Source organism: Magallana gigas, chromosome 1 (genome assembly GCF_963853765.1).
Source record: "Magallana gigas chromosome 1, xbMagGiga1.1, whole genome shotgun sequence".
Lineage (NCBI taxonomy): Eukaryota > Metazoa > Mollusca > Bivalvia > Ostreida > Ostreidae > Magallana > Magallana gigas.
In genome coordinates, this window is record NC_088853.1 from 41105911 (window position 1) to 41123746 (window position 17836).

A 17836-nucleotide genomic window follows, 5' to 3' on the forward strand; every position below is an offset into this window, starting at 1 on the left:
ATACAAAGTGAACTTCATGCAGTTAACCACAATGATACACAGTGCACTTCAATTGTAAACTACATTGATACACGGTGATACAGTATGAACCAAAACCAGGATCTTCAGTGAATCAGATGATACAATATACCATAATGATAGCCAATGGTAACTCTTGCCTTTATACTTGTTCAGTTATAGTTTTCACAAAGTAACTTAAATTGTGTTTTCTTCCAATATAGGAATTACCATTGTTGATTTCTATTTACTTTGATTGTATATAAATGAACGGGGCACGGCAATCACTCCAGGAAACTTGTATTGGCGTACTAAATGTCACTTACATTTTGTCAACAGACTCCTATAGTGGAATGATTTTAAATAAAGTGTCTATGATACAGGTATGATTTAATCAAAGGTTGGTGGTTAACACTGTTCGTTTATATACTTCCGTGTATTTTTCTGAATAAAATACTTCTTAAACTAACTTTGTTCTTTTTAAAACCATACCGTAAACTTAGTTCATTAGGTAATATTTTCGCCTTACATTTTATCAAAATTGGCAGCATTCTATACGCTAAAAAAGTGAAAATAAATGTAAATTTATTAAAAGATCATTATGATAGCTAAAATAACTTTAACAGGTCATGTCTTGTATCGGTGAAAGTATTTGAGTCAGATTTAAGTGCATGGCTACATGTTCATGACTTTTTTAAAATTGTTATCGAATATGCCTATTGGGTTTAATTCAGGGTGAACTATTTAACCCAATTTTATTCATTTTATATGAACACGGGTCTCTGTTTTACGCCCTCATTTTCCCCCTCTAATTGTAGCAGATGGTGTTGATTGTTTTCCCTATTTTTTTTAATGAATACATGGTCTTTCGAATGAATTATATATCATTACATATAATGCAATATATGAAGAAATTGAATGTTGGTGTGAGAAATAAGAGATTGTATTTAATTCTTACACATATAGCCTATAATAAAAGGAATATGAAATATGCAATGAACGTAATTTTATCTTCATAAAGTTATTAAAGTGAAAGAGAGTCACATAAATTAATATTTATCAATCCATTAAAGATGAAAAAAAAATTATGAAGATCAAGACGGGAAAACATTTTTATGCCTTGAATGGAGAAGATACAAAAATATTCACCCCCCCCCCCCCTATTTTTTCAAAATGAGATAAAAAGAGATCTTGTATGATTTTCGAGTCCTATTTGGACCAATCGATTAAAAAATTGCGTCAAATAGCCCTGCATCGTTGTGTAGGCGTACGTCAATTAATTACTATTTAAAAAATATTATTTTTAATAAAATAATAATAAACCATAAATATTCAATTCAACAGTCCAAAATGCAATGTACAGCAGTTTTCATAATCTTATTTCTTCTCTATGGTCCTTTTGGGTAAACCGACGGACCACTAAAAAAAAAGGTCAAGGTCGTACATATGTAAACAATTCTTCCGATGCCCGATTAGACAAACATTTCTTATAAAAAGTTTCGATACGATGTCATCTAACGCCATTTATTGAAAATGTGGAAAAATAGGTATTAAATGAAGTGCAGCGCAATTTTTTTAGGAAAATCACAGTGCCACTGGTATTTAGGCCTCTCTCTCTTCCGGTGTTTACAGATTTCCGCCAAAAACTTGAAAATGACAACAAAGCTGAACTTAGTTGTAGCTGCTTGCAATGACTGGGGGATCGGGAAAGATGGACAGCTACCTTGGAGATTGAAGTAAATATTTACAATGTTCATTGGGGTCCCTTTTTGCGGAAATTAGAGAGAGTAAATGGTGATTAGATGTCAGATTTAAAATGATGTGATCTATATCCCATGTGTAACATAATCTATGCTTTTGAAAGAGTTATGCAAACTCCAAACAGTTTCCAAATCATCAATTAATCTACAATTGAAGAAATTAGCAGGTACAAGGGACATCCAACTCTGTCCCTCTTGTATATGTTTATTGAATGTTTTATGTGTACATTGGATGTTGTATGTACAATCTTCATGTTGCCCCATGAGGGCCCTTAATTGGTAAATAAAGAAATTAAAATTGAATTGGTACCAAATGTTACAAACGCAATGCACATATTGTATTATAATTTTTCCATTTTTAAAAGCCTCTTAATTGAAAATGGCAAACCATTAAAATACTTTCTTAAACCAGCAAAGGTGATTTAATTTAACTGATAGGCCTAATGAAGAATAACATGATGCATAAGAGGTATGGACTTTATAGGGTTATAAGTCAATCATTGTATAGAATTTAGATCAGTAAATATCATGAATAGGATCAGAACAAAAGTCTCCTGAACTAGTGATCCGCGGTTCACAAAGACAACACTGAGCCATGATTTAATGTAATTAAATTGATCAATACAGACAACTTTACAAACCATTTAAAATCGCCATCCTGTGGCGTTTTGTCATTTAAAGAATATAGCCCTGATCATGTTGATGTAATGAGCTATCTCATACTTAAAATTAGTTTTGACAGTCTTGTCTAGTTGATTTCACATACAGTATGTATCTTCTCTTCATATTTCAATAATTAAAATTTATTTTTGTCAGAAAAGACATGGAATTTTTCAAGAAAATGACAACACAGACAGACAATCCAGGTTTGTATTGGAAACAAACACTTAAAAGTGAAAAGTTTTCAGTGATACACAGATGGATCGATATATAATTCAAAAATTAATGTTTTTTGGGCTTGCCCCTATTATGTAAACCAGGTCACAGTCAAATAGCTTCTGTAATACCGTGGAATCATTTAAATTTGTGGGAGCCAATTTTTGTGGATTGTGGGTTTTTGGCTTATTCGTTGGTATGTAATTTTCGTGGATGCGCAGGTTTTCAGTTTCAGTTTCAAAGATAACTCTTTCTAAATTTGTTTTTGTTGAGGATGTAAATTCGTGGGGAGGGGCTTCCCACGAATACCACGAAAATTGAGCCACCACGCATTGTAATGATTCCACAGTACCCATGTAAAATGTAAATTTAATCCCACAGACTACACGTGCTGCAGATATCCTAGAACCAAAAAGCCCATTTTAAAAACAAGACCTTGGACTTTCAGTAGGACGTAACTAGTATCTATTTCTTGCATCAAAACAAGTTAAAAATGACGAGGTTTCAAGCAAAATGTTCACCAATTGCATAGTCTTAGCTCAAAAGCCAGACAGATCTTGTTAATTTCAAGGAGCCATGGCTGAGTGACCAGCAATGAAATAGAAAGGCCTACGTCATATTGCTGTTTAACACAACTACCCAAAGTCCAAGCTCTTGTTAAAATGGTTCTATATTACTGAGCATGTTTCAATGTTTCCAACAATTCATGATAATCTCAGATTTAAATATTTTCTAAAACTAAAATGAGTTATTTCTCTTTGTCTGTTCATTTCATGGCATGTTACTGATCAATTTGAATACCGGTAATTTATATTTTTGTGTTTATCATATTTGATCTGTGTTAAAAAATTTCTGGAATCTATCGTTTTAAATTCAAATTAATTGAAAGTATGCCAACTTGATTTTAATATGTTTTATGGTAGGAAATGAGGAATGGTATTATTTGATTGATATAATTTGATGTGGGGATCTATGTATTTGGTAAGAAAAATTGAATCTTGAACTTATTCATGTAACAAGCAAATGGGCTCTTCAATGAAAAAGTATTTGTGGTGTACATAACCAGTAGTTTTAATGATCTATAAAGAAGAACACAGGTGTTTTTGCATGATTTGGAATTTAATCATGAAGCTACACATACAGTTAAAACCTCTTGTTGATAAAGTCTGGCATGTTACCATGAACAGTGACGCCCGAGACGCTGATTTAGTTCAGATGAGGCAGCCAAAGCAGTTCTACTTCTTTAAGTTAATTAAGTAAAGCTTCAAGCAGACCTCATCAGTCTTGGGCAGTCACAGTTCACTGTCAGCTGCCAGGTCTGTTTCAGCTTATTGGTCATTTTAATTTTCCCAAATCCAAAATAAAAGAGTCATAGTAGCAGGTTACCATGGTTACTGAAGTAACAGAACTGTGAAGGAGAAAGAGATTTAGAGGATATTGATAGTTTTGGTTTTTTTTTGGGGGGGGGGATTGAAAAGATGCAGTGTAATAATGTTGAAATAGGTTCTAATTTTATTTGATAGAAATGTACCGGTACATGTATGATCCGAGATTCCTGTTAAGTTACCTTCTAAATGTTTTGGGGCACAACTTGTCGTGTAGGAAGATGACCAATGAAATGAATCCTTATAAATCCATCATACTTGCTGTCAGATTTACCTCCCCATCCTGGTAATTCATTATGTGTGAATGTTTTATAAAACTTCATATTTTTGTTACAGACAAAAAGAATGTACTCATAATGGGACGAAAAACATGGAATTCCATTCCGGAGAAATTCCGTCCCCTCCCAAAGAGAATCAACATTATTCTTAGCAAAACCATGACGTAAGTCTTAAGAAAACCCAAGCACAAGCCTCAGTACTACATATCAGCTGAGGTGATTTTAGGCTGCAAATGTTTGAAAAAAAATGAAAGGACCGAAGAGCAACTAGATAAACTGATTTAATGATTTTCTTAGACAGCTGATAGGGTATTGATTTTTTAGTTGATGAGGAGAGGGAAAACTATTATTTTTTTTTTCTCCAAAAAAAGGTGGCTCTGTGGGTGATATAGGTAGACACCCACATAATAACGTCCACACCTATAGTTGGAAAACTTCGATGAAATAGATATATATACAATTGATTGCTAAAAATTATTAAATAATGCATAATTTTTTATATTCTCTGTCATGTAATTTATGTGTATATCATGTGTCCAACAGTCATGCACCTACAGGGGCCTACCTGGCCAAGAGTTTGGAGGAGGCCATTTCCATGGTAACCGACAAAGGTGACCTAGCAGACAAGGTGGAGGGGGTACACATCATTGGAGGAAGCTCTGTCTATAAGGTCAGTATAGAGTAAGGCCAACAAAATTTAAATTCATTGGTTGTAGTGAATTGCTGCATATAAAGGTCAAATGATTTTTGTAGTGTAACTTAAAATAAAAAAAATTTACAAGTGAGCACAACAATGTTGACACAGATATAACAAATTGAGGTAGGCTAGCTAAGATTAAAGCCTGAAAAGACCTTGATACAAAGGAAATGGAATGTGTTCCTAACCCCCCCCCCCTTCCAACCCCTCTCCCCTTGAAAAATTCACACTTATTACTCAGACCCCCAAATGCAAACACAATTATCCTTCAGACCCCCCCCCCCCCTTTTTAAACATTGATGATAATAGTTAAAATATTCAAGATTTAGCTACATACATGTACTGGTTTACGTAAGTATGTACATGTAAAGAGAGACAACTCTTGTAACAGATGTTTGTACATTATTTTGGGCTAAAAATCATGCTAAACCCATTTCCTATTCATTCAATTAGTACTGGCTTTTCATTCCATTAGTACTGGATCCAGTTTAAATGGGGTTAGGGGTTCTTATCAAAGGCCGTACCCTCTTGCAATTTTAAATAGGGTCAACTAAAATAATTTATACCTTAGAAAGTCAACTTAAATAATTTATACCATAGAAAGACAGCCAAAGACTGATGTTATGTTTTGTTTGACCCTCCTTTTCCCAGGAAATAATGGCATGGATCTGCCCCTTGAGATTGCATTCACTTCATTGCTGATATTTTATTCAGGCGGCCATGGAATCGGATTTTCCCTGTCGGATCTACCTGACAAGAGTCTTGGCGGATTTTGACTGCGACACATTTTTACCACAGATAGACCCAAGCGTATTTGAAAAGATTGACAAGTAAGTTTATTGCTCCATTGTTATCGTGGGAAAATACACGAGTTTCAGTTGTGTTGAGAGATTATTTCTCCTCAAAAGAAATCATCTTTAAATGCATACATGTAGCTTTACAGTCAATACTTGTGCTACGTCCATTCATTAACTTGAACTAAAACATTTCACTAGTTTCATACATGTACATATACCAGAATATGCATAGGAAAATTGTGAAACATGGTCTAATAATGGAGTCTTTCTCAGTTTATTAATATGCTTTCTTGGAAGACTATATTAGATTGGCACTCCATCATTAATGATAGCATGTTTAAACGGGTTGAAAAGTATGAATATCTGATCATCATTTATCATATGAATTTCAATTATTCAGTGGTGATAATCACTTGCATATACATGAGAGGCCCAGGGTTTGAATCTAGGTTAATACTCAAGGTTTCACCTAGTTTTACATTATCACATTATTAATCCAAAACACAATCTGTCTGACCTGATCCTTCCCTAGGAACATGTCAGAGTATTATTTCCTTCACTCCAAGAATATTTGACTTTAGGGATGAATTTCTACATAATGGGGGGGGGGGGGGGGTGGGGGTGGATGTCACCTGTGTGAAAGATGTGTTGCTGTCAGTAGCTCAGTGATTAGCATACATGCACTTTATTCCAGAGGCCCAGGGTTTGATCCTTTTATGGCTTGATTTTTTATGCCACTATGTTATCTTGCAGTCTTACAAACATATTAAACTAATATCTGAATATTTTATTAATGGTAATTTAGCCAAGATATATGGAATAATTCGTAAGGGGATTGGATGAGATCTGAGTAGTGTTAATGAAACATTCACAGATTTTTTTTTAAGGGGGAGGGGGGATACACTTATGATGTTCTTTATGAGAGAGTACTTCTATAGGTTAGTATATGGCCCTAACATGTTAGTCTCCTTTCTTTGTAATACCCGGCTGGGAGTTAGGACACATGTGCAATGGGTGAAGACTTCATATAACATATACAGTTATATTGCAGTCGACCCCGAATGTCCCGCATTATCTCCTCCCAGAAGCCCCCGAAGGGACTCAGACACAGATACGAAAGGAGGTGTATATACATGTGAAAGTAAATAAAGACATGTACTTAGTTGTCACCGTCAGGTATCCGTACATGCTATACCATACCTGGGCAACTTGCAATTTCTTAACGTTATGATTTATTGAAATATATTCAAATTTACCCGCAATAAATAATTTTGATATCTTTTAAGCAAATTACAAGTTGCCTTTCCCGTCAAGATGAGATGAAACAAAAACAGACATGTATTTGAAAAAAATAATTTATTCTTCATCAACAGAAAAAAAGAGTCTTACCTCATTAATATATGGCTACCGATTCAGCCTATACTATATTATCGGTACTAATAGGGAAAAAAACCTTCATACTGATGTTCATATGTTTTCATCTATTGTACTTCACTGATTTTATTTATGTTCATGTTCATGAGTTTCCTGTTACCTAACCGCTTCGTGCCTTGTGCATGTTGTGGCGCATAAGGCACCAACAGAATGTCTCCATCCATCTCTGTCCGCAGCTGCAACCCTCGCCTCAGCCCAGGATCCCCATCCACTTTCCTCTCTCTCCTTCTCGACTGTTCTTCTCCATTTTGTTTTGAGTCTTCCTCTCTTTCCTCTGCCCCCGGGTGTTCAGGAAAGAGGGGTATGCTACAATCGTTGTTTTGGTTTTTTCTGAGGATATGAATTTCCATCCTCTGTATTTTATTTCTTGGCTCAGTGGTCTCATGTTCGATGAGAAAGGAATGTGACAAAAAGCAATAATCTAAATATGTTGTTTTGGAATGTTGACTATATGAATGATCAATGTATGATTCTACTCACATGTTGCAATTATGACTCCACTTAGCTTCCACTCAACAATCAATAATAAAAGTAGGTTTCTAAAAACAGACACAAATGTAACATATTGATTCAAGGCCATTTTTGTGATGTTATTTTCACAAGTATACTAACGGAACTTTTAAAGAGGCTGGATTTTAAAGAAATTAACCATCAGATCTAACTAAAATTTTTAAGATATGATTTGTTTAGCTAAAAGTTACTGTTTAGTAAAAGAAAAGTCCATTATGGTATAGTTTACCGTTTAACGTTCGGATGTTTTCCTGTATTTTTTGACGTATATAGAGCTCTTCTTCTTCAGGAGATCAGTACAGTCTAAAATAGCCACGTCCATTGAGCCCCCTTAATACTTAGACACTTGGACATCTGTTGTGCTCGACAAATTTTCTCCATGTCTTCCTCTTCGTTTTAGATCCTGAATTTCTTTTCCATAGAAAATTTAACTTTTCTGTCCCCCTCTTTTCCTGTGGTTTATTTCCTCATATCTGCCTTGCTACATGTACAGTATCGTGTTACATGTATGTAGATATATATACGTTTGACCCTTACCCTGCGATTAAATCAGTTGAATGAACGCCCAGTTACTACAAGTATCATAATCAAAAAACTACTTTGCATTCTTGTTGAACAAATAACATCAATGGTTTCTTTACGTCAGGAGTCGTGCTACCCAACTGATTTTTAGATAATCCATATCTCTACAAACTTGGTCAGATTCTTTTTTCGATAAAATGGACAACCTACTTTCGTTTTGATATAGCCTGGTCTTTGTCAGATTATTGTCAGATTATTTCCTGTTAATGTATTGGGTTTTTTTTTTTGTCAACCGAAGCTCAGTTTTACCAACCTTTTTTCCTGTTTCAAATAATTTGGTCAAGTTCCTCCTTCCACGGAAGTAGGTTTAGGTATAAGTTTTTCTGTAAGAGACCCCTGAAGAAACAACTCAATACGCAAGTACACAAGATAGCAACATTGTTTACATTGGAAATACAATACAGTTGCTATGTAAAGGTCACGTGGTTCTGCTCTTTGTATTATATCAAAATTGCGGAAGTTTAAATACATAATAAAATTTAAAAAGAACTTCTTGGGAAAACCCCGTATTTTAAAAAAAAAAACTTGCAATTTTCTAGCAAAAACACACGTGCATCCAGCAAGAAGTGAGACTTTGTCTACGTTACACAATGTGCTTGAAAGCCTTTTCACCCCCCCCCCCCCCCCCCCGGAAACAATACGCATTAAATAAACAAATCACCTCGCATTATTACAAAACTGAGATAGTCAGACATCTTACACATTATTTTTTCATCTCATAAAAAAATCAGCCCCTGTCGCGGGCGGAAACGTCCCAAATTCAAAGGGGAACTCGAGAATCAATTATCTTTGGCCATGTTTTGAACCTGCGGTGAAATACTGTTAAGACACCTGCATGTTCACGATTTCCGCTTCTTTTAATAGTTCATCACTCTCTATTTGTTGATTCTGACATTATGATATTTCTTGGAATATGTTGAAAGTTTCTAACGATTTCTGTTGAAACAAAATTGAATGAATATATACAAATACCTGGGGATTTATAGTGCTTGCATTAATTTTTTTAATCAATAGTTATTTTTGTATAGATGTATGATTGCTTCAGTAATGTCAACAAGATTGATTTAGTATTGGAATTGATTTCATTTTTTTTTTATTTTTACAGCTGTAAAGAAGTGCCAAAAGGAACAGTGACGGAAAATGACATAGACTTTGTGTTTGAAGTGTATGAAAAGATTCCTGGACATAATACCATAGCAGAGCCCAACGCTGCCTAGAAACTGTAACATTAATACATTCATCCGTTGTACATACGCAAAAATATCACGCACGCGAATTAAAACTGAAAAACAGTCCAACGCCTCAGGCTATACGCGAAAATTTTGCTTGTGCGAAATTACATTTAATAACAGTATTTTTTTTTTCTCTATTTATGCCACCGCCTTTGCCTGCGTTTTGTGAAATGCGCCTCTGTTACAAATATTATAAATTTGATGCACGGAACCGTTTCATTGGCTCACTCTTTACTGATTTCCAAAAAAAAATGCTTCTTCGCTGCTTTTAAAGGGAGAGTTACAATCACAACTTCTGACTTTTGTGACAAACGGAAAAATGTTCCGAATTTCGTCGGAAACTTCTTTCCATCAACGAGCGAAATTTTCGAGTTCTGCCTAAAAGTCGCGAGAAGTTTTGATTGGAGAAGTTTTTTCCTCTGAATAGTGTCATTGGAAATCGGTAGCTTTTTTTGCGTACAGGTTATTGATTATGCCAATTGAAAGCATTTACAGACCCTTTGTCGATTAAAGACAAAACTTGCACGGGAACTTATGCATAGTCTGCTCTTGTGTATTCTGTGTCGAAAAACCGACCTGTGATGATATGTTGTATATTTATTTTATGTACATAAACATGATGAATGTATTGTATTATTATGAATTAAATAATTCTATTAGAAATACAATTTATTTATTTTTTTATCATAAAGTTGGATGATACCGTCATGTTAATAATCGGATATAATTATATGAAAATTAAGATCCATGATCTAGTGAAATATATATTCCTAACTCTTTCCTGTTTCAGAATCGGTACATGTACATTGCACCAAAATAGTACATACACTGTAGATTCATTTAACAGGAGCTTGGACTTTTATATAATTGTTTTGTCAAACGTAACTGTGACGTAGCCTGTCTATTTCACTTTATGCAGCTCTATTTCAGGCATTTTGGAAAGCGTACACCATTCAAACTGTTACTTTTGTAAAAGTTTATAAAAAGATTGAGAGTTGCTTTTTAATAAAAATTCTTATTCTTCTTTAATTATTGACATGAGTCAACCAGTCTGATTTAAGATGTACACATCCTGCACTGAGAACCATTTTAACAAGACGCGTAGGACTTCCGGTACAATGTAGGATGTACATGTATCTATCTATACTATCTTCTATACTACTATATTAAAATAACAGACTCGAATTTTTTGGCTTTAATGCTGAGAAATCGGAAGAGTACTGTCTTTTGTTTTATATATTTTTAACATCATTGGTACTTTGAGATGACCAATTTGTTTTTGTTTTTTTCAATCAGGCTTCGCTTATTAATAATCGACGGAAATTCCATTAAAAAATCCGGAAATATTCTGAATTTTTCGGATTTTACAACCTTACGCATGCTCATTACATTCACGCTAAATCACGGGTTGCTCTTTTTAGTTTATGTTTCCACAATCACATTTGCATGGATAAACTCAAAAACGATGATACAAATGCGTATAAATTTACATTAAAAATTTGCTATCTGTATTCTGTTCATGAAAGAAAATACGGGAGATAACTCTAACTCAGTGCGTTTAATATGAACAATTCCGTGAGTTCTGAATGTGCAAATTTGATGTATCTATTTCGTAAATGCCTGACATAAAACGTAATGTCAACCCGTGCACGCACGGGTCAAAGTCTAGTATAACTATATTTTTCTTGCATCAAAACAAGTCAAAAATGTCAAAACGCGATTTGTCTGACTTTTAGCAAAGATTACGCAATCTGCACATTTCACTTGAAACAAGCAGCATTTTGATTGTGTACTCCTTCCAAAATAGAGCTGCTTAACGTACCCATTTCTTTTCTCGCATAAGAGAGATAAACAAATTTTTATTAACTGTTACAACACCCCCCCCCCCCCCCCCCCGAACTAGACATTATAAATAGTCTTCAAATAGTATTCAAAATTTCTCAATTTCCTTTTAAGGTGGAGTAACACATCATCACAAAATGGCTGACCTCTGATCGAAACGACATTTCGTTTTATTAAAAGGATTTTATCAACAGCAACATGTTACTTACTCCATAGCCGAGTGTATAAAGTACCGGGCTTGTGATCCGTATACATCCCGAATTCGAATAACGCAGGGACTTCAGTTGTTACTTTCTGAATTGAATTTTTTAGATATAATAATTCATTTTTTTTTATCCCCAAACTGGAAAATTTTCGCTTATTTGACATATGTAAAGTTTATCTATATGATCATTAAATCTTTCATAATCAAATAGATTAATGTTAATTTGATTGACCTTTTCCAGGTGTGTTACTCTACCTTAAGGTCAAGATCTAGTAAATGAAAGGTGCCTACAGGTTTGTGATATTCAAGATATAAATTCTTTTAATGATTCTGCATAACAATATCTGTGTTTCATAGGGTGTTCTGGGACTTAAATATTTGGTAAACACAATGAAAAATCATGTTTTAAACAACCATTTTCTATGAAATATGAAGGATAAAAGTAACAGATCTCGGAGTTTTGTCCATTTTTAACTAATGAAATATCTCTAGATTGCCTACAGTCCCTTCAAAAACGACATTAAACAAGCTCTTGACCTACTCTTTAAAATGATGTCACATTGAATATAGGTATCGGGATTACTTTTCCCATGAATAAATATAGAATGTCAAAATACATAATTCCTCTAAACCCGTAAAATACGGGGAAAGATTCATCAAATCAATTATGACGTCACAATGGTTCTAGCACCAAAAAGACACTCTGGAACCATTTACTAGATCTTGACCTTAATGAATAGAGAAAATCTACCAAGTTTTCTATACACCCGATTCTATTTGTTAGTTCTTCTAATTATACATCTAAAATATTTTCTTACAGAAAATGAGATGAACAAATTCAATGGCCGATGAATGCTTTATGAAAATCCTTATACTTAACATTTGAAGCGTTTGAAAGAATGCTAAATATATATAGAGAGAAATATTTGCCCTCGTTTCATTTACACCCCCTTTCGCCCTCAAAATTAAGACTAAGCGAATTCCAATGTCTCAAATTATTTTTCTGTAAACACAAATGTGTCTAAGAGAATTCAAGTCAATGGATGGAACCTGTTTACAAGCAAAGAATTGCGAAACTTATACACATGGCGAGAATAACACTGCACATGCATACAGATGCAAGATAGGAATCAATTTATACAGACCACTGGAATTTGTTCAAAGTTCATATATATATATAGGACATTGCTAAAAGTGCTTTGTGACCTTAATTACGAGGGTTGATTCAAAAGTAATGTCACAGATGTTATTGTTTTTGTGGCCAGAAAAAAAAAATCCAAGAAAATTTCATTGCATTTATACATTGGCATGTTTATTATATACACGATGTTCTTGTAATCATTCCGTTACAAAAGGACAATTTTTCACAAAAGATAGATCTATCGCCAGCAACAAGCAAAGTACGACACATGAAACTGTCTCCGTATATATAACAAGCCTCGCAAATGTCACGTACCGGCGATACAATGTACATTGAAGATCGTTCAAATACTAGTACGTTCAAAGATGTTATTAATTATTAAAATAACTTTCCATAACTTTTCAAATCATCTAGCTGCAGGGGTAGGGTTGGGCCACAACGAGAGGGGGAGGGTGGCAAATTTTCACTTAGGAATGTACATATGTATAGAGAAAAATCTTCTTTTCAGAAATCGATCAGACAGAAAAGTTGTTACCCATATAGAAGCATCCTCAGCTCAGGTAGGGTAGATCACAGAATTTAATTGAAAACACAGCAAAATGTAAATATAATTTGATGAAAGTAAATTTACAATCCATGTTTTAACAGTTGTTTAAGATCTTCTCTAGAACTACAATCTCAATGTGTGATAATAAAAACTGTAAAATCATCCTGTTACAAAGGGGCTCAATGATAAACAAAGGAATATGCAGGGGATTTTTTTTTATACAGGATCTATTATATGGCATTATTCAGATATTTTGACTATTATAAAGCTTTATTATGTCTGTCGTTGCTCAGGTGAGCAATGTGGCATGTGGGCCTCTTGTTTTTTAATGTATTTTTGATTTACCTTGGTATTAAGAGTAAATAAAGTACACCTAATACTTACACAATGTAATAGATAAAATCTTTCTAGGTAATTTGAATTAGATAATTTAACAGGACTTAAATGTAAGGCGTGGAATAAATATCATGTTCATACATATGATGATATTCAAAGGAAGCCATAAGTTTCAAAGACGAAATAAGCTCTCGATAGTTGCGAGATTTCCCCTTTCCTTAAACTTTCACCTTCAGAGAAGCGTATTATACATAAGAAAAAACGTTGCCATTATGGCCCTAATTCTCTTCCGTAGAAATCCAATACCCCACCGATCGATACGCCTCAAGTTTGCAAGATGCATGATTGGACCGTATTCTGCATGCTTAGCGTAAGTGTCTTTACCTTGTCATACTTAGGTGAATTATAGGCCTTTTAAATATTCCAATTAAGATTGTTGGGCTTTTTTTTACACCCTTTGAATTGGACACTTAACTTTACTACAATAAAATAGTCCTCTGTTGATATATACTACGAGTGCGCGCGCCCTAGTCGATCCTGAATATGGACTTTAATTTTCTTTAAGCAGGCGTGGATCTAGGATGGGTGGTATTCTGTAATTTAATTTTGTTTTGGTCGTAATCTTATTTAATTAAAGTGCATAATGATTTTAATTTTATTTTAACCTAATGCATATCTGTGAGTAAATGTGTGGGTGTGTGTGAGGGGTAATAAGGGATGCCAAGATGGTTAACCCCCCCCCCCCCCCCCCCCCCAACTGGCCAAAATATTTTAATGCATGTCTTTGATTTCCAGCGTTGAAAGAGAATCTCCAACTTGCTTCTCTAAATCTGATATCATAAATACAATTTTTTCTAATTGGAAATTTAAGGTCTCGTAAGGAATTCATATTTTGATTCATAAGAATTTCTAAGTTTTAAATTAATTAATATGTATTACGGTGCAACCGTTCGGGCGAGCGCATCAAGTGATCAAAAAATGAATTATGATAAATCAATGAATGAGTGAATTTGAATGCAAAATAAAATAAACATACCCATTTTTTCCAGTAAATTTTCATTATTTATAATTCATATGATTTTTTTATTTATTTATAGACTGGTCGCAAGCCAGTATAGAATTTATCTCAGATAAAATGTTGTTGAATAATAAAGATTTTAACATAATGTACATAGCATTTAATTTCCTCTTTTCTTGCAGCAGACATTTTACTTAAACTTACATATTAAAATTGACTTATCACAGAGTCCCCCCCTCCCCCGTTTAAAAAAAAAATCAAATTTGCGTATAAAAAAATTTGTTGATCATATAAGGAAAATGGGTCTCCCGGGAGCATGTAATAAATAGTAGTGAAAATAAAGACACTTTTGAGAAGCTAAAGGCATGTTAAAACAAAGTGTACATAAGCAACTTGGATAATTCACATGAAGAGTCCGTTGCTTGTTTGCATAATATAAATATTTACCTGAATTACACAGTTTTTTAGTATTAGAGGTAGATAATAACTGTATAACTTTATAGACACTTTGTTTTCGGGAGTAGTATTTTTCAATATGCTTATCTCTTAAACTATACGAAGTGATGGACAAGTAAGTAAAAAATGGAACTCATCATCAATTACATTAAGTTGCAAGATTCACATTTTCGACAATCACGTGTTAAATTATCATACCTCCCTGTTTCAATCTTTAAGTCATGTGAGGACAACCGGAAGCGTGTAATTAATTTACGATATTTTACATGAATTGGTTTCTTTAGGTAAACTTGTAAACAAAAATGATCAACAACATGTTTATATAATATACATTTTGATGCAATGCTTATATCGTTAACAACTTTTTGTTTAAAGACATCACACATTCTATTAAATATAATATCTAAAATAACAAATTCTTTCATAGTACTTCGATATAAATCGGCTAAGCCTAAGGTGGACAATTCTTTCCTAATATTTGAAATTCATATGTCATTATTTTTCACCATGTCTTCGTAGCATGCTTTTAAAATACAGTTTTTACTGTTTCTTAATTTAAACCAGTATTTAAAATTTTTTCGTTTCCTGAAAATCTCTAGTGGAAATCTACCTACTTCATAATAAACTGCACTGTTGCAAGTATTTTTTCTGACACTTAAAACCTTCTTACAAAATTTTATATGCACTTTTTCTACATATTGACCTTTATGGAATCCCCAAATTTTAGCACCATAACTAAGTACACTTTTTACATAAATATCAAAAACATTTAATTGACTTTCAACATTAAAATTCAATTCTTTCATTTTACTAAATATGCTGAACATTGCTTTATTTCCCTGTGCTGCACAGTGCTTTTGTGAAGATAAAATTTTACCATTGTAGTTAAACAACATACAAAAGATAGTTAAATTGATTCACTACTTCTACGTATTTGCTATTGTATTCCCATTTTTCATTATCTTGAACACATTTTCCGTTTCTAAAAATTACAATTTTGGTTTTTTGTACATTAGCAGATAAGTTCAATTCATCAGTATATCTGTGAAATGTGTTCAGCATATCCTATAAACCCTCGGGCGATTATATTTATCATTTATCATTATATTTTCTAAAATATTTTTTTTTAATCCATGTCAAAAAAATTAACCGTATAATATTCACATTTATAACTTTCTTTTTTTTAAAAATTAATTATGTTGTTACTTTTTCCATTTTGCGTAAATCATCTGCTTGAAGCTACATGTTAATGGACATTTATAATGTTAAATTATTACGTCAACTGGCGCAAGAACACACAGTGGAATATGAAAAAAAATTATTACATAAGTGATATTCACAGCATAAAGGGATAAACATGTGATAAATATATATTCGTATTATTTCTTAAGTGTAATATACTACAAAGTTAAATCTTTCTTTGATTTATGATAGATATACTTAATTATATAGCATTTCAGGTGCCGCTAAATATTTTTTTTTTCACAATATATTCTTTCCAAATTTGTGCAACGTTATATATATAGATACAGATTAAAAATTCAATACGAATTTCTGGAAAAAATGCCCCTTGACAACCTTTTAAACAACACTTTCCTTACAATCTACTAGTAGCAAAAAAACAAAAACAAAAAACAAGTGGATCTAACAGGGCATGAAATTTTGTTTACGTCGAAGTTACACAATCATCATGTGTTTGAAAACCAAGCCCGGGCCTAAGGCCTTTTCACACCCCCCCCCCCTTTCTGGAAACAACACGCATCAACAATTCAAATGACTTCGCACTGTTACAAAACTGGGATGGTCAGATATCTTACACGTTATTATTCATCTGCATTTTTTTTGCCTCAGCCATGACTTGATCCTTCAGTGATCATGAACTGCTGCTGTGACACCTGCATTGCCCAGGCAGGTGTAAATGAATAATTTATACCAGAGCTCCCCTCAAGAGCCTATTGATTAATTGCTTTACACAAAAAGTTATTCTTATTGTTATTTGCAGATAGCCATACGTGTGTTTGAAGATATGTAGTGCGCATGTGTAAATACGCGAGTGTATAAAATAACGATACAGGATGTGAATGATTTTTATTTTACTAATTACGGAACCAAACACGGATGGACAAGGGGGATCATCCGGGATTTTATGTGATGGCCGCAATGTGCCAAGGACGCGGTATGGGATACAAGAGCCATATACCGTGGCCACCGATAAAGTAAGCCTCTCTCTCTCTCTCTCTCTCTCTCTCTCTCTCTCTCTCTCTCTCTCTCTCTCTGAGAGAACTAAATTACATATGTAAATAACTAGACTAAATACGAACTAAACTAAAAACAATGCTATTACAATACAAAATGTTTCATTTTTTCAGCAGTTAATGATTTTGATATGATAATATTTTTCTGCTTGCTCCCTTTGTATCTGCACGAACCCCCCAAAGAGAATTAAATTCACGACTGTTAAATGTCTACCCTCTATTTTTTTTTAATGAAATCAAATAACGCCAAAAAAAATACTTAAGATTGAAACATATCATTTTTTACAACAGTTTAATACATGTATTAATATTTAACTGTATTTATTCATATTTAGCATAACAAAATATTGTATTGCAATTTTATTATTTTATTTTATTACTTCTGTAAGTTTTTTGTTTGTTTGTTCGTTTTTGTTTTGTTTTGTTTTGTTTTGGTTTGTTTTTTTTTTTTTTTGGGGGGGGGGGGGTAGTCTATTTTGTTTCTTCAT

General features: G+C 33.4%; 1 protein-coding gene across 1 annotated transcript in view; it reads left to right on the forward strand.

Annotated features, from left to right (window-relative positions):
• The first annotated feature begins 1414 nt into the window (after positions 1-1414).
• Positions 1415-17836, forward strand: part of LOC109620684 (uncharacterized) — a 54410-nt gene continuing 37988 nt past the window's right edge. Inside the window, exons 1-7 of the mRNA XM_066086340.1 lie at positions 1415-1733; positions 2574-2623; positions 4355-4460; positions 4840-4966; positions 5708-5823; positions 9422-9530; positions 17194-17309. Coding sequence (XP_065942412.1) covers positions 1552-1733; positions 2574-2623; positions 4355-4460; positions 4840-4966; positions 5708-5823; positions 9422-9530; positions 17194-17309 — 806 coding nt within the window. The 5' untranslated portion in view covers positions 1415-1551. The remainder of the gene's footprint in view (positions 1734-2573; positions 2624-4354; positions 4461-4839; positions 4967-5707; positions 5824-9421; positions 9531-17193; positions 17310-17836) is intronic.